Source organism: Rhea americana, unplaced genomic scaffold, assembly GCF_003343005.1.
Source record: "Rhea americana isolate MKP2758 unplaced genomic scaffold, rheAme1 scaffold_44, whole genome shotgun sequence".
NCBI lineage: Eukaryota > Metazoa > Chordata > Aves > Rheiformes > Rheidae > Rhea > Rhea americana.
This window is the reverse complement of record NW_028186579.1, coordinates 4,284,096-4,305,518: the sequence shown is the minus strand read 5'-3', so window position 1 is coordinate 4,305,518 and position 21,423 is coordinate 4,284,096. Positions and strand designations below refer to the sequence as shown.

At 36.4% G+C, this 21,423-nt stretch overlaps 1 protein-coding gene across 2 annotated transcripts in view; it reads left to right on the top strand.

Moving 5' to 3' along the window:
• Positions 1-18,213, top strand: part of SRBD1 (S1 RNA binding domain 1) — a 136,155-nt gene extending 117,942 nt beyond the window's left edge. Inside the window, exons 20-22 of one of the 2 annotated variants that reach the window (XM_085315870.1) lie at positions 2,384-2,551; positions 14,291-14,475; positions 17,172-18,213. In XM_085315870.1, coding sequence (XP_085171996.1) covers positions 2,384-2,551; positions 14,291-14,475; positions 17,172-17,461 — 643 coding nt within the window. In that variant the 3' untranslated portion in view covers positions 17,462-18,213. Of the gene's footprint in view, positions 1-2,380; positions 2,552-14,290; positions 14,476-17,171 lie in introns of both variants that reach the window. The other variant, XM_085315869.1, reaches the window with a different exon arrangement.
• Positions 18,214-21,423: the final 3,210 nt, after the last annotated feature.

Sequence of the window (21,423 nt, the reverse complement as noted above, 5' to 3'; positions counted from 1 at the left end):
AACATAATGGTAGTAAATTCATGTGGATTTTCAGAGAGTTTCAATTCCATTACTAGGAGAGACAAGGTTGATTAAACTGGTGGGTTAAGCTCTGTCTGTGTGTTACACTCCTGTGCCTTGTAAGTGCAATGTGATTGCAGTCTATCTCAAATGTGTAAGAATYTCTTTACCAACTCGTGTTTGTCGACACTGGTTTCTCCTTTTCCCTATTATCTTATTTCCTGTTCTGTACCCAAATCTTTCCTTCTTGCAACAATCCCTTCTGCTTTGCTCCTCCTCTGAAATGCTTTTTCTCCCACACTAAACATCCCCTACTTTCTAGAGTAATATCTTTTCTCCCATCTTTCCTATTTCTCCTTTTAGTATAAATAACTAAGAAAGGGCACAGTGGTAGCACCATCCCCACCCTTTTGCTGCTGACTCGTCTCAAAAAATGTTTTCTTGGGAAGCACATGCTATTTTTTAGCCAACACAAGTTGCAGAAGCAGTGCTGTATTCCCAGTTGCTGCTGGCCAAACAGCACATGCGTAACTTCCAGGCAGGAGGTAGGCACATTTAAGATTGGCTCACTGCCCAGGTGGAAGGTATACAGATCGGTTGCCCATCTGGCAGGAAGGCCCATGCTGCAGGCCAAATGGTGCACACTGTAATCACCTGAAGGCCAACGAAACTGTTTTCAAGGCTATAGATGATAGAAAGGTCTTACGTTGTATAGATCTCTTAGTGGATGTTGCAACACAAACACAGGAAGAGGAGGCTGACACACACACACACACACACACACACACACACACACACACACACACCCCCAAAATAAAAGAAAAAAGTTCACTGGCAAGATGTTTAAGACCAGTGTACCATTTTCTTTCTTGTCTTTTTTTTCCTCCTCCCCCCCCCCAAAAAAAAAGTTCACTGGTGAAATGTTTAAGAATGCAGTACCATTTTCTATTCCAGAAATTAACTGGTGAAATGTTTAAGAACACTTCCCCCTCCCGGCCCTTGCTGGAGCGCACATCTGATGTTAGTCAGATACCATAAAACTTGAGAACACAGTATAACTTGAAAAATCTGCTACAGCCTGAGATTTTGAGGCCAAAATAAAGCTCTAATGCCATTGCCTCCACAACATTTCTTGTGGCCCAAGGGGGCAGAAAGAAACATTTTGAAATAGATCTTAGGAAGATTTAATTTTTGTCCTCTCTAATCATGTTGTTGGCTATAGAGTACTGTGYGAATTTGTTTTTGTGCTTTGTGTTTGGAAGTTAACAAATACTTAGTGGTTATTTAAAATACTGATATGGGAAGAGAAATTTATATGTCTGCATTTCTGTCTACATTCCATGCATGGATAGAGCCCTAAGTGTGAGTGCTAGTTCCGAGTCTTTTGGTACATTTTGTTTTGTTCTGCAAAAGCAGGAAACATTTGTGATTTAGGAAACAGAAACAAACGAAAAAAGAGGAGATCAAAGAGCCTTTACCAGTAGTGGTCATTTGATGCCTTTACTGTACTGTGAACTTTTTTTTTTTTTTTTTTTNGCACACGTGTTGTAAACGTGCTACTTGCACAAAGATAGGTCTCTTTTTCTCTCGCATCTTTTGTTATATCATTCTCGTTGAGGTATATTCCTTTTGAGCAATATGTCCRTTGATCTCTTGGTGATTTTGGAGCCTTCTCTTTGGCAACAGAAGGGAAAAAAAGAAAGCCCTACTCAACCTCTAACTGGAGCTAACTTATTGAGAGCTAGAAATGTATTCAGAAAATTTAAGGAAAGCTGTACTAAGATACTCTGCAAGAACGGTTTATAAAATTTGGAATAGTGATAAATTTGACCTTTAGTTTTTTACTGTTCTAAACAATTCTTGATCTAAATCTTTTCGATTTGAATTTTGGATGTTTTTACCAGATCCTTATTTGAGCAAAATTCTTCAGACATTTGACTTTCAGTATAGAAAGTGAAGTGTAGAAAGTCAAAGTAATGTAATTTAAGAACCTGTGATATTTAAGCAACCAGACTTTCCTTGTTCTGTATATGTTCTTGAGACATAGTTTGCTTACCCTATAATGTTTTGTTTATAAACTCTTCAGACTGTAGTCCTCTTCTTAATAATGCAGTCTGTGAACTGACAGTTCAATTACAAATGAAAATGTCTTCACAAGATATTTATGAACTAGATAAATACTGTTGTCYCCATTTTAGAGACAGAAGATGCTATCTTGATTAGGTACTAAACAGTAGTTTGTGTAGTCAGGCATTTTAAACCGACTGGCAGCATTATCACTTTCCTATTTTCAGGAAATGTTTTGCTTTAATGTTAGTGTATTGGCACTGTGCTATAATTTTGTTCAGCATGAATAACGTCCATTTTTTATTTCTGACAGTAGTAAGAAAATTGAACTTGAAAGTCATGCACTTTTGAATAAAGCAGGTGCACAAGTCGCCAAGGAGAACCAGGGTAAAAAGAGGAGCAAGCTGACATCAGGTGCCTCACAACAGCCCAATCCTTTGGACCAAACTTGTATTCATCCAGAGTCCTACAGCATTGCAATGAGGTAAGCAATGGGAAAGTTTTTGAACCGCTTGCACTGTCAATTTTTAAAGTGACAAATACTGATTTTCTCACAGAAACCTGCCCAGCCTTTTGAGACAGGAGTGTATATGTTAATCTCATGCTCTTTCTCACCTTTCTTTAAGAAAGAGGTGTTTCAGAAGTTCTCTTACAAGCAAAGTGTTTGAGTTCAGTATATTTTGCCTCTTACAAGTATGCAAATTTTAGCCTTTTGGTTTTACTCTTCGGGGTTTTTGATTTTTTTTTTCCTTTAATTTTTCATATCATTGTTTTTCAGCACTTAGTGACTTTTCTAAACTTTGCCAAGACAACACACCTCACTATCAAATCTAAACAATTCCTTGTCTTTAAAATAATAAAGCGTTTTGTTACCACAATCCAGACTTGATATCACCACTTCATCCCTCATTGAGGCCACTTTTCTCAATTTCCTTATTTCAGTTTGCCAACTTTCTTTGTGCCACATGCTATGATGTTTGTATTTCTTAGTTTACAAAGTATGGAGAAAAAGTTTGTTCCACAAATACTGGATTTTTTGTCTTCTACCTTGCCCCCATATATCATATAAAGAACTACTGAGGCACTCTTATGTAATTTAACTTTTTCARGCTGGAGCTTTTCCCTTTCTTATGCCTGCATTTACAATTCCCTGGCAATACCATAGACTGTATATTAGGAGAAGGTGTATCTTTCAGCAAATGTTTCTATAATGGAATATGATTGCTTGAATGCTGAATTTAGCATAGCTATCTAGCAAATGCTCTCTGTATTTGAATGCTCAGGTAGCCAGATATACTGCTAAATTCAGTGAAACTTGAAGCACTTAACTGTTTGTTAGGCAAAYAGCAAAGCAGTACATGTTAGTAAGGAGTCCAATTTCAAAAAAGCTATGTAAATAATTTTAAAATACTGGAATGCAGTGTCTCATTGCAACTTCCACTGAGAAGAGCAAATTAACAGAAAGTGTCTAACCTTGTACTTTTGATTGACTGTGTTTTCAATGTTATTTTGCTCCAGACCATAATTAAAGTGTAATTTGCTTTGTTCTTAAAGTCCAAGTGAAACATCATCCAGATTTACAATTGGGGCATCATAAAGGACTGCTTTTACTTTGTTACTTATGTTCAACCTTTGCAAAACAAACTATTTTTACTTAGTGAATACTGACTGCCGAAATATGTATGTGCATGTGTGTGTCTGTGTGTAAACAAGGACATAYATTAGCATATATTATTATGAGATTATAAAACTAAATTCTGATGTTGCAAGATCTAATCAAGATGTCTATGTTAAGTGCCCAACTACATGAACACCATGGCAGTTTTAGTATGTGATCTTTGGCTAAAAGAAGAGAATGTTTGTTGTGTAGGTCACAAAAAATAATTAGGAATCCATGTGTGTGTCTGTTTAGTGGGTACTGCAGCTGGTAAATGCTAGTATAAGATGTGATCTTCTTCTGTCATCACTCTGGCTGAAATTGGACTCTGCTTGTCCTCTTGAGAGAGAACATAATCTCTTACCATAAACCTGCACATATTTATTTTTTTAAGTGATTTGTGGTGAACAGACTCTTTTCTTAAAACATGCTGGAGCTAGTTTCATCAGTAGTTCAGTACTTCAGGGTTCTCATGGTCTTCACTGRGATCATTATTCCTAGAGAAACATGTGCTTCATGTTTATAACCAAACAGAATCTTTAAGCCTCAAAAAGATAYGCTAGATTTTTGAATCTGTGACACTTGTGTTTCTTAGCTAAAGTACTGTTCTGGTACCTTTCATTTTTAGGACACTGTCCTTACAATGCATGTTCTGTTATCTCTCCATCAGAGATTGTTGTGTATATACTCCTGTGCATAGGTTCATATTCTTTCCCTCGGTTAGGCATACAGTGCACTTTTTTCCTATCCTCTCCCAGCCAGAGTCCCATGGTGGTTCTTCATCTCTGATTTTAGGGCCACTGTGCAATTCCCTTTTCTTTGTGTAGTCTGTAGATAACTCATTTTCCCTTTCCTGGTGCATATTTTTTTCCTTCTTCTTTTTCTTATGCATCAGTRGTTGTTATTGGTTCTCTGCCCTACACATAGCTATGAAAAAAGTTTGATCTTACATCAAACCTTAATGACCTTACATTTGGTATGTGGCTTATAGGAGAAAGAAGCTTAGTCACTTCTGCTTTAGATAATTCATAGTGAGATAATGTAAAAAAAAAAGTTATTCAAAATTAATGTTGATATTCARTGTTTTATTTCATTCAATTTAAATATCAAGTAGCCAGAATTTGATCAGTAGTCCATTTGACTTTCCTTCTCTAGTGTACCAGTAATGTAACCATTAAAGTGTTCCCAATGTTAYCAGCTTCAATTAGAGGGTGATATGAAAAGACTGCTTCACTGAATAGAGAAATGTAGCCAGTTAATACTACAATATAGTAGGATTTTRTGTGCATATAATATCATTGTGATGGTTGGTCAGAAAATAGAGGATAGTGCTCTGATTCTGGAGCAGCACAGGTTACCTTTATATCTGAAGTGGTAAATAGGATTATTACTGTATATGAATATCTGAACTACCCTGTCCAGTTGAAATTCCAGAGACAATTTTAGTAAGCAGAATATAATTACCGGATTTAGAATTTGGCTGGGAATCCAGGATTAGCACGATTAAGCAAGTAAATAAATGAATGCCATGGAATTTTTAATGAGCGTAATTTTTTACGTCTCAACCAAAAGATAATGGTTTAAGTCTCAGGCTTTTGTGTAATTCAGAGAGGTGGCTGCTACCTATTAAATCACCAATTACTTAGTTAGCTTGGAGAATCCCAGACTGAGCTCAATGCCAAACTCGCTGTGCTCTGGGAGCAGCCAAGCCATTAGAGGAGTATGGCATTGCTACAGATGGATGCTATGTTTTGTCTAATGCAGTTGCTTTAAAGGAAGCTTCTAGCTGACGCGTTGTCTGTTCCTTATGCTTCTTACCAAGCATTTTGGCTGCCTAGCCTGAATCTTCAGCTGAAACATTTAGATCCAAATGGAATTTGTTGGTAGTGTATCAAATGGTTTCCTTATGCAAAAGAACGTCTGTTAAGATCAAAACAGATATGAAAATATAAGAGTTTATTAATGAAACACCTTAAGTAGTAAGCATAGCATCCTTGTCTATTGTAACTAACTGAAATAGTCTTGTTCTGTTGCTTTGGGCTTGTTCTCTGTTGTCTTAYCTCTTAGGTGGTATCAATACATTTATACTTATCAGTATCCATATTTTAATGTAAAAATAGTATCAAAAAGTGCTTAAATTAATGTACTCCCTCTGTGTTCAACAGTGTTTTTCTTGGAATGAAAGCATTTCCTTTGAAAGTTCATTAAATATGAAGGAAATATTTTTTTGTGGTATAGATTATACTAACATGGAGTGGATAGATGACACACAATGCTGTGTGGAAATAGGGAAATATCCTTAAGGCTTTTTAACTGCAAATAGCTATTTGAAGAAAAGAAAATACAGCTGTTCTGCAGCAACAAAAACCAAGAGGTGTAGTATTAAAAATGGACACTGATGACAAAGGCTAAATATAAACCAGATATCTTCCCCTGAAGCAACTAATGCTATAGTTTAGTAATGATTATATATTTAAACTGACCTTTCAGAAGAAGTGTATAAGTTGTTAAGCTTCTCAGAACTTAAAGAAATTGTCTTCCAAAGCAATTTGCTGCATAAACTTGAAATAAGTAAAATTTTACTAGGAATACATTCTGCATGTAAAATATGATCCAAAACATTTTAGGCCTGATGAAGACTTTTGCTAACTTTGGACAGTGGATGGAACTGGGCTTGTAATTCCCTGTTGCTGAGCCTAAGTTCAGCTTCTGAGAGGCTGTACGTCAAACTATGTTCATGTTGCTGATTTGAGGAGTCTTACTGAAGACGGTCACCATTTGATGGGTATTTTTGAGTATCAGTATTAAAGTTTAACTCTGCTCTGGTTTAAAATCTATCTAATTGATAGTTTTTATACTTCAAATCAAATGTACACAAGAACCACTGACACCGTTAGAAGTGGTTTAGAATCGGTACTTAATACATTTCCGARTAACACTATTTGTCGCTTTCAAAGAGACTTTCTGTTTTCGTAGAACTTTCTCAGCACTTTGTCATGGGGCCRTTTTACATTCACAGATGGATCTGTGCTACCAAAGGGCAGAATTATCATCATGAATAAGATGGGCAGATCTGGTTAAAGGCATCAAAATCCAGTATTATGTATCTCTTGCCGTAGCAGTCTAAATGACTGGAATAGATGCTGCATGAACAAACCATAAAGGCTTCCTTATGCTGTATCTTTCCATGAGAAAAATGCTTTCATGAAAATTTTATTGGATTAGAAGTTTTCATGGGAAATTACATTTATTTTTAAACAAAATAAACCAGTAATTTTTATCCCCTGCTTCCACCCAAATTACCCAAAGGCAGTAGTCCACATTACAGATTAATGACACACAAAATTATCAGTTTTTAAAACAATGTTTTTGAGGGATAGCAGTCCACCAAAACTTGAAACCACCAATTTTCTTTTTTTATACTATTTTGTAGCTCGAGAGACCAAGCAGTTAAAAAAAAAAAAAAAAAAAGAAAGAAAGAAAGAAAGAAAGAAAAGAAAAGAAAAGAAAAAGGTTAAATTGCTCCCAAGTGGTGACTTTGGTTGCCAAGTTTTAGACAGGAGCCAATTTTTATGGCTGAATTAGAAACCCCTGAAAAATAAGTTTTTTATAATGGAAACATTGATGTAATCTTTACTATGGTGGTACAAATGGTGGTGGTATGATTGATTTACGGCATTTAGTCATTTTAACTTAAAATCTGTACAATTTCTGTAAAATAATTGGAAAACATCCTACTGGTAACTTAACACATTGTGCAGATGACCAAAACATTTCTGTTCATGGTTTGTGCGCTGTCAAAGCTTGGTTTTGTCATGTGTAGTGATCAAGCCTAGGACTATCTCTAAATATCTCTAAATATTATGAATCATAATTTCTTAAATGCTAAAGGGAAAAAAAAAGTACTTTGTAGGCAGCATATTTTCCTGCGGGGAAACTGTTTTCAGTTTATGAAGAGTCTATATGTGCAAACCAATTTATAGTGGCAGAATCTTATACATACAATTAATACAACATGTACAGCATATCCAGTTTCTTGGTACATATTGTAAAAGAACTGCTAGGAAAATCAAGGAAATGTTTAGGAAGTCCCCAGAAGTTACAACCAGGTTATGGTTATAAACCAAAATGATGGAAAGAAAAGGCAACATTTTTCTTTGTTGCATTAGTCTGATAAGTGTAGTTAGTTTCATATTAAAGAACCTTAACGTTTGCTGATTTTGTTTAAATCTCATAAAAAATACTCTTTGATAAAGATTGGTAATCAGCATGTGTATTTGATGCTCACAAATTGCAGCATCTGGCAGGCAGGTTGTATTTCAGTCAGTCTGACTTTAAAAATCTTTTACCACTGTTCAGAACAGAGATCTAAAGTTGTGATTTAGCCTAGTGCAAGTGGGAATCTTCCCTGGCTAATTTACACGGTTGTAAGGCCTTGCCTGGCAAAGGATCGCACTGCTGACTGTAGCTGGTAATGCCTTAAGAGAAGTTTTTGACATCCTGAGCAGAGTGACTTGTAGTGAAGATTCTGGCCTCCCCCTCAGTCTGTGTATTGCTAATGCTTCTTGCTGCCCCCAAAGGACTTTGATTCAGCAAAGCCCTTGTCCATGTCCTTACATCCCACCACAAAAATAACTGGAGTTAAATGGTTTGGAAAAGAGAGCATCCTGTTGTTAAAATTTTTGTATTTCATTGCAGACGGATTGATGTCTTTTCAGGTGTTTCTCTTATTTCTGCCACTCTGGTAAATAGGTGGCTTTAGCAGCTGATAGGTAGTATCTCAGCTGCTGTGCTGAAAAACTGCAGCAAGTAGCTGGACTTTCTAGCTTTGAAGGCAAGTACTGACACTCAGGGAAACGGAGAAGGAAAGCTATTGATTAAGGAGGGTATTACAAAAGAAAAGGGGCTTCCTCTTCTGTCTTTAACACAACTGTGTGCTTTTCCTCTGACTGCCTTGCCAGCTCTCTGTTTGGCTGCCTTGCTTCTCTCCAGGTCCCCATTCTGTCACCCAATAACTGATCCGTAAGGAGAACAGAAATTGGGAAAGGAATAAATCAGTTATGTGATAGGGTGTTTGAGCTAGTGAAAGAATTTTGTGTTCTTTACACTTGAAATGTGTATATTTTGCAGAGGATGGGAATTTTTACTGTGATAGGGTATCTTTTATTTAATTCACTACAATTTCATCAGAAAAACCTTTTGTCCACTTCTGCAAGCCTGTACTTGCCCAGATAATGCAGACTGTGTGTGTATTCAAGCAGTTTAATGTGCAAAATAATTCCTTTTGTATTCTAATAAAGTATTAGTTTCTTTTAAAAAAAAAAAGGCATGAAAAAGTTAAGCTCAGTAAGTTAATGAATGCTATGTCTATTTTTAGTAGCAAATGGTTAAACCTAATTAAGGAGAACAATTACGGAATTAAGGCCRTTAAGCCCAATAAATAATAGTTGATATTTATCACTCTGGAACACCAGTTTGTTCACATGCCTGATTCTCAACTTAATACCTGGATTTTTAGAGCACTTACTTTTGAAATTTATCTTCTTAACAAATTAAAGAGCAGAAAAGACTTTAAATGCTAATAGCCTTTTGATAGAAGACATTTTAAAATATTTATATTATGTGCAACCCAGTTGACAAGAATGATTGAGACCTTTTTAATTACAATGAATTTATCCTCCATTTACGCTGTAAATACTAGACCCATAAAACTGTTTGAAGATTTGAAAACGTAGATGACTTCCTACCAGTTGGATTAAAAAATAATAATTTTGAAGAAAAAAAAATGACGCTTCTTTTATTGAGTGATCTCATTTAGCTGCAGTATTGATTCTTTCTGGATAACTAATCATGATTCACTGCACTGTAGCTYGGGGTTATGCTTCAGTTATATGATATGTTGATAGTTATGAGAACAATTAATGACAACCTGCCTGACACTATGGTAGCAAAGTGGCCACACTGCAGCGTAGTGATGTCTGAATTTTTTTTCTCAAACTCATCATTTCTCACATGTACTTTCAAAAATATTGTAATTTTTTGAGTGCTCTGTAGTCTTCTGCATACATTCAGATAATCTATGATTTTAAAAAGTTATGCATCTGAGAAAAATACTTATTGGTTAATATTTGTATATGGGCAAACCACATAAGCGCTTTGGAAACTTTAACTTTTTGTATCCAGCAACTAATTACCTAGAGTAATGCACAAATATTATTTGATATATATAGTCCATGTTAGTAGTTGAAAATGCTGAAGATTTATACAAGAAAATAGCATGAGAACAGTCAACATCAGCATTATACAAATAATGCTTTTCAATTTCAAAACATTACTAAAAGATAAATATCTGCATAATTTAGCAGTTTACTACTGTCATGTATGTACATTTTACCTAACAAAGCACATGCTGTTGCAAAGTTGTTTTGTTTTCAGAGTGATTATGTTGCATTACCATTAATTCATGTGTGCACTGTGACAAGACGTAATGGCATATCATGTTGCTTTAATGTAATGAACCCAGTACTCCCAGCTCTTAAGTTGTGTTGCTGGAAATGATTACATAAAACAGAATGACTGTGACTAAAACCCTTGCAAAGCTTTAGAACTCCTGCATACTATAAGAAGCTTTTTGGGGGAGTTAAATAGCTGCTTAAAATTTTATTGAAGGTGTCCCTTTAGTTATATTTTACTCTTTTCTGACTGTTCTTGTATTCCACTGAAATTTACATTATCTTTTAGGCATTGCAGTGGCTGTGCTATAATTTCATGCAGATGTGTGTGTTAAGTGAACATGATGTGCTTATTTGTTACATTTATGCTACTTTTCTTTCTTTATCTGGGTAAGATGGATGAAATTATGTATTAAATAAAAACATCAGTGATTTAGCCATGACCATTCTCTGCAGGTCTTATAACACTGCAAAGATTGCGTTTAAAACAACTGTGATTGTAAAAGCTTTTGAGTAACATCTAAATCTTGAAATTCTGAAACTGTAAATCTCTAAACCAGCTAAATCTCATCCTGTTCTGTAATACTTTCCTAAGGTACTGGCAACTTGCTGTTCCTTACATGGAAAGTTCACCATTCACACAAACCATCRATATTTGAAGAAATAAAAATAGTATATCTTACAAGAATGACCTCACTTCTGAAAAAAAAATCTCATCTTTTGCTTTTGTAAATTTTCAGTAGATAAACATAGCACTTGAACTAGTGCAACATGTTACTTAGCCTATATGTGTTGCCRTGGAAAATACTTGGAGGACTTGCATTTTTGTGGAGTGCTTATGTTCCTATATTCATGCAGCTGGATCTGTCATTTACAAACTTGGTTAGATACTTTTGAAGACTTGTATTGAAAGAGTTTACCATAACTGAGACCAAAATTAGGAGATTAGAGGAAACTTCTTTATTTTTTTTCCCCCTGTAGCCATATCATGGTTGTACTCACTACTGACCTAAATCTTTTTTTTTTTTTTTTTCTTCCTGACCTTGAAGTAACTCTTGAGGGAAGTTGTTAGGTTGGTTTCTTTTAATAAGGAAACATTTAACTTTGTTCTTAGCAATGACATTTAAAAATAGAGATGATCAATACAACGCACCACTCTTCAGTCAAAGATCTGTACTTTATATCGATTTTTATTCCGAGTGCCTTCAAAGCATGCTCATTTCAGTGAAAAATGATACATGAAAAGTAGAACTAGATTAAACGGTATTTTTTTAAATCACGTCTGTAGCCACTAAGAAACTGCTTTTATCTGAAAATATTTTAATACATAGATTTTGTCCCGAAACCTAAAGAGATAAGACTTTGCAAAGAACTGAGTTCTTTCTGTAATGGGTATTTCTTGTGTATGTGTTTGTGCATGTTGGGCCTTTTTAAACCTTGTTCTGTCTATATTATAGCCCATAATTGTGAAACATTCTTAAATAATTGCCAAACTTTCAAAACATGAATAATTTTCTTGAAGTCGGTGGGACTTCGTATGTACTTAAAACTGGGCACATGTTTAAGCACATTCTTCACTTGGAACCAAATTTTTTTTCCTGAGCGGTAACCCGGTTAAGTTACTGAAACAATTATAATTGCTAATGCGGGGCCCAAACCTACCGTTTTGCCTACATGAGGGATTCTTTTTAATACCAGGTAAATACTTGCACTGGGATTTCCTTGGGGGTATAGGGGGGTAGGGGAGGGAATAACTTCTGTGAATAGAAATTGAGGGATCAGGCGCCTGGTTTACATCCTGTTTTTTCTTGCTGGTTTTCTTTCCAGCAGCCTGCACGTAACGCAGTGCGTTCGCGTTGCCTTAGCCGCGCGGGTTCGCTCCTGCAAAATCCTGCYGGAGGAGGAAAAAAATAATAATAATAAAACATGCCACCTGGAGGTACTCGAACTGAATTTCCATTGGAAGGAAAATAAAGCCCAGTACGGGAACGTCAGCAAACTTGTTTGCAGGGGCGCTCAGTGGAGCGTATGTCGTTTCGAAGGTTGAGGGGCTGGCGTGTTACACCTGGCACGTCACTCAAGGGGCGGACAGCTGCTGCCCGCGGCCGCTCGCGCCCGCCAGCTCTCTGGGGAGTGTTTTACCCGGACCTGCGCTCGTTCACGGTGTCGTCCTTACAGCCGCTTTTAATGGGTTTTTTTGCGGTAGATGGAAGATGCCGTCACRGAAGGTCTGATGTTTTTGTATGTTGGCTGCTCTTAGGCAAAATCTTTGCGTAGAGGTAGTGTTTGCATAGCTTGCTGGAAGTAAAGGTTTGTGTTTAATACTGCACAATTTTGCATTTTGTTTTGATATTTGCTTTGTTTTCAAACCACCTCRGGTTACTTTGAAAATAATAATGGTGTTAAAAGTTGAAATCTGGTCAATTAAAACAGTCACCCACTGAAATCTTGTGTAAGTTTGTTTTTTTTTTTTTCACATTCTGCCACATGAAATACCCATGTAAATGAAGAAAACTAGTGAGAAAATGGTATCTGTGAGTCTGAAATGCAACTGCATGTATTTCAGCTAGCAGACTCTTAAATCACCATGGTTGCCCTTTAAGTCAGTACCGGATTGGAAGTCCTGACAGCCAGTTTTAGACTGGGATCTTCCTCTTGTTGATATCAGCAGGCAGTTTGGAGTGAGGACGTGCCCATGTGCTCAGAGATGAACTTTGTGATTTACTGAAAGTCAGGATATTGCTTATATTTTGTTCCTTCAATTTTGTTTTCTGAAGGAAAAAGCTCATTTTAAATTTCAATGCATGTAACATTTTATTAGTTACCACCTGCACTTTCAGTCAGATTTCTCAGGTAAAAAAGATGCTTTTCTTGCCAAAAGAAACACTGGCTGTGAGGCTTCGATTGAAGCAGGGTGCGTATTTCTGAGGGGAGCGGGGGCCGCGAGTGCCGGGAGCCTTGCCTTGCTGCGGAGCTGGAACGGTCCCACYGCGTGCAAGGCACGAAGCCGCTGCTCTGCGCGTCTCCTGTGGGCAGTAGGTTACACCTGTCAGGCGCTGGGAAGCGACGTGAGGACGGAGAGGAGGGGTCCTCTTGGCAGTGTGAAAGGAATATTCGCTTAGGAGCGGGACAGTCATTCAATGTCGTAGGCTGCTGTTTTGCATTCTGAAGTCTTTCACCAAAACAAGAACACTTCTTCAGTGATAAATAAACTGTCCAAAGCGTCGTTGCCTAGGGAGTAAGGTCTGTCACTGTCTCTCTGTGCTTGCCCCAGCACATGTGCCAACGTTGTGGAACTGAAAGCTCAGTAAGAGGTTATTTTTGTTGAGTTTGTTTGTTCGGTTGGTTTTTTTTAAGAGATCTCAGAGCAAGATGTGTATTTTCTAATTTAAGGTGTTTATTTTCAGCCTTTTAGATGTCAGTCCAAATTTGTCTCATTCCCCAATGCCTATATGCATATAACAGTAGGGAGAAATAATTTGTGTTGCATGACTACTTTTACTTGATAATTTTTCTGTTTCTGAAAAAACTAATTACTGTTGATTGTGACGCTCGTAGATGGTCCCTTCCAACCTTACTGATTTCATGATTCTAGGTGAGGGAAGTATTTCATGTAAAGTATTTGTTGTTCTTAATTTCAGTTAAAGATTCCTTGTATTGATTTAATATTTCAAATGTTCATTGYAGTTTTACTAGATTGCTGTTCATTTTCATTTGAACCAGAGAGATGTTAAAAATGACAATATTATAGAAATTTCACTTATTTCTAGTGAACTTTCATGATAAGAGGCATCTTTCAGTCATGATTGGATTAGTTTTTGGTATGAGTCTAAGAAGTGATTCCCATTTTGAAATCTTGCTTCCAGTCCTGGAACCTCTTCCAGGAGATAAGTGCATGCAGATAGGCTCCAAGTTTCCATGTTTGTTTCAGATCAATGAGGAGTTGAGAGGATATGCACTTAAGAAGTGGTTTGTTTGCTGTTCAGGTATTTTAAAAGACGTTTTCTCATGCATCGATGCAAAAGTAATTTAAAACCCTGAATGTAATGAAAGTCCAGTGTACCACCAAAGGATGTTACAAATCTCTCACCATATCTTTGTTTGAACTTCTCAGGTTTTTGTCTTTCATTGGAGGAAACCCAAATGACATAGGAAAGCCAGATATGCAGCAAAAAGTAAATGCAGTAATTCAAAAGGAAGGACTGGAAGGAGTAGCAAAAAGGCTAAACACAACAGTGCACACATTGCAGCTAATCGTCGATGGTCTGACTCAGCCTGAAGGCTTTGACATCAGAACAGGTAAACCCTTGTGAAAGCTGTAATCTCAGTTTTGATTGTTTTACATACCAGTTTTAGAACAGCACATTTTCTTCTTCTAAAGGTGGTCATAGATTTTCGTGGACATGTAACTCCTGTTCTTTTCTCAGACATGGTAAAGGGTATATCGTAATCAGATGTTTCTTTCCAGCTCAGCAATTAAGGAGTGTGAATCCTGTCTTAAATCACGGCCTTTTCAGCCATAGGAAGGGGAGTTGTATGGCTGTTAACAAATGAAATCGTTTCAATATGTTAACTCTATACTGATTAGATCTGTGTTGGCTCTCCATTGCGGGGGAATGCTAAGACCAACCTGAAACAGTAGTAATAAAAGTCTATTGAGCAGTAGTGTGTGATTCTGCTCTTTTATTGCAGTAATTCCTGGAGAAAAGTGTAATTGGAGCACATGGCTCATGACCCACCTTTGGGTAGAACTTTGCAATAGTGCTGAACAGTTTGAGGTGGGGGAGCAAAGATGAGGTAGGCAATGAAGTAAAACATCTGGAGATGCTGTTGTTTCATTAAACTTACAGCTGGATTCTCTTACAGCAGCCAGAGATAAAGGTAGATGGCAAAGATACAGGCTTGAAATAATAAATAATAAACATATGCTTTAAGAAAAATAACATTTCTGTTCCACATTTTTTGCATTCATTAGTAACTTCCTTGTAGTTTTTTTAAATATTTCCCACTAGTGATCTCGAAATGTCTGTTTTATGTGAGTTCATTTATTCTGGTAGTCTTGCATCTAAATTACAGTAGGATAGATTATTAAGATATCAATGTAAACACATTAGGGAATCTGCAGTGATAATATTCAGATTCTGCTACTCTGGAACATTCAGTATTACTGTAGACAGAGTCTCTGACTGGAACTTTGCTTATCATAGCATCATAACTCAGAAATGGTTAAAGGACTAGCCTAGTTTCCTTTGTTGGATGAAACTGCATTCCAGCTTTGAAATCTCAAGCTCGAGGTAGGAGGTAGGCAAGTCTCAATTATAGTAGGTGTCCTCTTAGCGGCCTTGTATAGCTGTAATGCACTGTCTTTGCAACTTCACTATTAATTGTCAGTGAATGGGTAATGGTTAACAGGTCTCAGGCACACTGAGCGGTTTACACTCTACACTGGTTTAAAAAATAATCTTGGTTTAAGATTCAGTTTAAGATTGGGAGCTGTTGTTCCCAACAGTGCAAGAGTAAAAGGGAAAAAAAAAGAAAAGAGTAAATAATAATAATAAAGTAAGGTAGCAATATCATACTACTAAGTGTAATTTGTTTAGCTTTTCTATGCATCCTCTCAAGTTTAATTGAAATTCTGTATTGCTTATTTTTTCTGAATGAATTTTGTACAAGGAAAACAATGTTTGGGAAAAGGAAGAGAATAGAATATTTTTAACATTATTTTAGAATCCTTTTCTCTAGTGAAGGCCTTACAAGGCATTAATTGTAAGACATTGTCTTTCTAACATTGAACAGCTATGCAGGTAACAGTGATGAATCTGCCAGGATAGAAAAAACAGATTTGCAAACATAAAAAGGATTCCCATCATTCTTCCAAATCTTGTTGTGGTCGTTGCCCTGAACGGCTGTTTAGTTGCTTTTTTCATTGAAGTGCCAGTGCGTAGTATAATGTTACAAAAGGATTAACCGTTTTGGACTCGAGCAATTAGGTACATTCCTTCAGTGGAAACTTTGATGTCATTCAAAGTCTACTGCTGCCATTGCCAGCTTGTGTATTCTCTTGGGGTCTGATCCAAAGCCTGGTGAAGTCACAAAGACTCTCATTGATTTCCAGTGCATTTTAGCTAAAAGCTTGTTCCCCKCTTATATCTTAAAGGCAAATATAGGAAAATTTTAGAATCCTGGTTTGGTGCTGCTCTTTGCTGGGGAGGGAGTGTAAAAAATCTCAGTCCTCGTGGATCATGGAAAAGGTAAAACAGCATCAGGAAAAATTTGAAAGGGAAACTATTTAAATGGCTTAGAAGGGTTTTGTGCAGGAGCAGAAAGTGGAAAGTAATTAGAGTTTGAAAAGCCTTAGCTATACCAGGTGAATTTGAATACATTAAGATATTACCTGCTTAAAATCGTGAGTGTGACTTTTGATGTTGTCAGTGCAAAGAAGCAGYTGATAATGCATGTCATGATGCAGATGAACAACAAGTGTGAGTTGTGGTGATATAAGAACATTAGTGCATCATTGACTTTTCTATTGCTTCTTATGTGATGAGATTGAGTGTTTACCTTCCTGGATACAAATTTGCATTCTGAAATGGAATTATAGTATGATTTATGCAGCTTAAGTAAGAGTTACCTCTAACATCCCATCTTTTGCCATCAAGTCCAAGAATATTTAAGCAATCTTTCACAGCCACTACCTACTGTATGCTTCTGATCTCCTGTGCTAGTCTCCTACCACAGAGCTCACTATCCTTATTATTCCATTAACCATGGATTCCAATAACCATGATCTTTTGAAGTGGTCAATAAAATAGAAGAAATCAGTTCTTTACCACAGATAGATCTTTATATAAAAATTAATGAAGCAGTATTTGGGGCCTGAGAGCTCCCTTGAGATGACTTCTTAATTAGAAGCAATCAACTAAAAACAACCCTCAGAAAAAAAATGTAATTTTTTTCTCCAATGTCTTATTTTTGTCTCTTGTTTCTTGTAACAGATTTTGATAAACCCGACTTCAAGAGAAGCATAGTCTGTCTTGAAGACCTAAGTGTTGGTACTGTTCTGACTGGAAAAGTTGAAAATGCAACACCATTTGGAGTTTTTGTTGATATTGGTGTGGGAAAAGCCGGTTTGATTCCAGTGCGAAACATAACAGAAGCGAAACTTTCTAAAGTGAAGAAGAGAAGAAGTCTTGGGTTAGGTCCTGGAGAAAGAGTAGAAGTTAAAGTCCTTAATGTTGATATTCCTCGATTAAGGATAACGTTGGATCTTATTCGTGTTTTATGAGAGGATTTTTTTTTTTATGGTTGAGTCTTGCTTCATTTTAAATGTCAGGTATTGTCAGCAAGATTCTAAAACTTCAGGCATTTAATGAGAATGTTGAAAATGAATAGATTTTGAAACCTTCAATCTCTCTCTCTCTCTTTTTTTTTTAATCTAACAGTTTTTCCACATTTCTTGAATCCTTTCTGTTAATAATTGCTGGAACAATTTATTGGATTACCTCCAAGCAACCTTCTTATTTTGTCTACAGAGTAAATGAAATTCCAGTGGGCTGTCAGACAGATCTCTTATCTATTCTGTCTGTTCAAGATTTGCTCTGTCAAGCAGTCTTTGGCCAGTACTGCTCCAGCAGACACATCCATTGCGCCCGCAAAAAAGCAGTCATTCAGCTTGCCTGTTTTCTGGAAGAGAATTTAAAGAGGGTATCTAGTTGTAGAAAAAATAATCTTTTTAAGTTTAGTTGGTGACATCATTTCAAAAGTAGACTGAAAAAAGAGCATCTGCTAGTACTATTGACTGTTCAGAAATATTCTGCTATAATTTATTTGAACTACATTATTAGGAGTTCTGTTTTCCCATTTTATCATTGCTTGATCAGTTATCGTTCTTTAACTCACTTGGATATACCTTGGGGTTTAAGAAACTTTACTCAAAGGTGTCAAAAAACATTTATGTTGTTCTATACTTGTACATAATAAAAACATTTCTGACCACCCTTTCTCATGTACTTGATTATAAAAGTGATTTAAGAGTCGTAATACTCTGTTTCCAACATGTGCTACATCAATAACATTTCAATTTAAGGATGTTCTTGTGAGAACGCACTTGTCAGAATCTTTTCTCTTAGGTTTTGTTTTCTATTTTGTTTTCCATTGTCTGAAGCTTCTAGGGCTTCTTCAGCATACTCAACAGAAGTAGAACAGTTCTGAGACTAAGAAAATGCCTGCAGGATCAGACTTCTCTGAAAAAGAAAGTCATAGTAAAATCTTGTACATCCTAGTGACAGAAGCCTTCTCTAGTTGTCTGAAACTTCATTTGGTTGAATATCAGAGCCTGTGATAAATGAAAATGAATAGATGAAGCCATTCATTTAAACTATTTTCCCTTCTCTGCTGCATGTTTGTTTTATGGCAGGAGTAAGTCTTACTAAGGAGTTGGGTTCTAATAATGATTAGTATCTAGTCCAGTAGTACCCAAAATACTGTCTGAAATGGTCTCAGAAAAGAAAAGCACAACCCCCACAATTAAAAAAAATATTTTAAGTAACTTAGTACAATCAATACAATCCAGAGATTTATAACTTCCATAATTTATCAGATCAAAAATATTTTTAAAGATGTTCATTAAAACTGTATTAGCTCTTAGTTCTTGCTAGGTGAATATATGCATCAGTGAAATTAGACTTATATTGCTAGACAGTTAAAGTTCTTCTAGGCATCTGTCATTTGTATCTCTGAACCCATTTTAAGCTTTGGAAGTTTGCCATTTGATCTGTAAACTGATAGGTTGCTAACTGAGTTGACTATATCCTTTGTATTTACTAATGCTACAGAAAAAAAAATATCTTAAAGCTTCTTATGAATCAGGGGCACGCTTTTAAAGGAAAATAAAGCAATTTCTTTTCCACTTCCCACCTTGCAGCATCAAAATATGTCTGTGTTTCTGAAGGAGTAAACCTCTTTCCCTCATTTCCAAAGCATTGTTCCCTATGCAGAGGCATTGCCTACCTRTTTCTCTGTCAGTTAAACTCATATCCTGAAGATTAAGCATTTGTTTCRTATCTTCAAGTTGAAACACTACGAAGCAACTTTGGATGGACATGCTGTGGTTCTGTGTATTTAAATGTGTCKGCCTGAGTACGATCTGTTAAACCACATTACTGATTGCGAGAAGAAAAATACAGTTTTGCTTTACCCAAAACCTTACTCTTCCTGTGCACAAAGCTGAATAGTTTTTAAAGATGAGTTTAAATGAGCCCTGGGGTCAGCACTGGGAAGGTATCAGAAAGTCATTTTTAAACTTACTGGAATGTATGCTGTGAGAAAAAAATTGTCAGTATTACATAGATGGCTGAACTTGTATATGAATGTTCAAAAGTGCAAGAGGAGAGAGACAGATGAGTGTAGTGAATCRTGGAAGATTTTATCAGCATGAATAAGGGATAGACACATTGCTCAGAGGCCATTAGTTATGCTGGTCACTTCAGATTGCCATGTAGATCTAGACTATAGCAGACTTAGTAAATGAAAATGTCACAATTTTCTTTCCAAGATTGTCTTGCCTATACTTGATTTTCCTAGTTCTGATGAGATGGTGGAGTCTTTTGGTGACCAAGAAAGAATAACTTTTCTGACAGGTTGCTTTATCTGGAAAGCCTGGATTTGATGGAATATTTCTTTTGAGACTGGTCAAAAATTTTGATAGAACAAGTCTATGAAAAAGTGAGTAATTAGAAGGCAGGCATATTAGCCAGAGATATGCTTTACATTTGTTACATATATATGTGCAGGTACTTGTATTTGTGTATGTTACCTGTAGAAGTCTAAATTAACTTGATACTGTTAGACTTACGCCACTGAAAAGATAGCTGTATGCAAATAAGTCGTTAATTGGCCTTGTGAATGCCATGCGCTTTCCTGAGCTGCACTTCTACAGCCCAGGTCCTGGTGTTCATGGCTTAATAGCATAGTTCTATTAGTTAATCTCTTTTGGACTCCTTTTGCTTAACATTCAGTTTTTCCATCTCTGGGATAATGTATTTTTGTGTGTGCTTTGAATGGAGAACTGTTTTTCAACACTTCATACCCTGTTCTGTTCTCAAGAAGGTATGATTCTTTTTTTTTTCTTTCTTTTCCTATTACACCTTTTGCTGTTTGACATTGCTTGCGAGGCTTTTCTACATTTCTGTTGTAGTAGAAAGTTCAATGTTTTCTGCTAGGAGCACCTAGCATTCAGCATTGTTTCTTCCACCCAGAGGGCTTTTGGTTTTGTTTCAAAGGGTTAACCAATTTGGCTGCATTTGCAAAGGCAGATGTTGCTATAGTGGCAGCAGAGCTTCAAGAAAGAGTACATGTTGCGTTGTGTGGTCTTTCCAGGGAGTTTGCATTTTATTGGCCGTGTCTTCCTCTGACGTTATCAAATGCCCTTGTAAGTGGGCAAAAGCTCCCATTTTTAACAGATGAGCATGAGTGCAATCATGTACAGTGAGTATTTAGCATCCTTGATGGCAACACTTCTAACTACAAATGTCCAAACAGCTGTTGGCCCAGGGACTATATATTAGGAAAATGTAGTAAAATGTGGCATCATTTGGCATCATTTAATATCATTTAATAGATGAAAAACAATAGCTCAATAACAGCAGCATCTTCTATATTTTGTTTGTACCTCTTAGGAGATCATAGAATTCTCTAAATAGATGAAATACATTCCTTTGAGACAGCTTTTCTCACTGTTTCACTTGCAGGAAATGTCTTTCTTACCCAGGGGACTGATCTGGAAATAAACCTATTTGCTCATGAGCTAGTTCTGATTTTTCTTCGCAAGCAGAGCTCAGAAGGTTATTCTGCAGCATCACAGGGACTACTAGGAGACCTCATGTGTATCTCTCTGAGTTTTTGAATCACACCAAAATGTGAGGATTTTGACCATTAAGGTCTTAGCTGCTTGCAGCTCTGCAAATGTCAACCCATCATTTGTCAGCTAATTCAGTATCTTAACTACTTCCCACAAAAAAAGATTTTTAGAGCTTTTTCCTTGCCACAACACAGCCTTTATAAAAGCTTAGTAAGAGTGTAACAAAGATGAAAATCTTTGTATGACTGTCCCAGTTTTTGTCAGGTCTTAATGTCCGGAAGTTGTAAAATCCTATCTTTTAATTCCATTTTCCTCCTAAACTCTTGTGGCTTTCAGATTTCCTATTTGTTTCCACACATACCGTCTTTTGTGTGTGTGTGTGTGTGTTT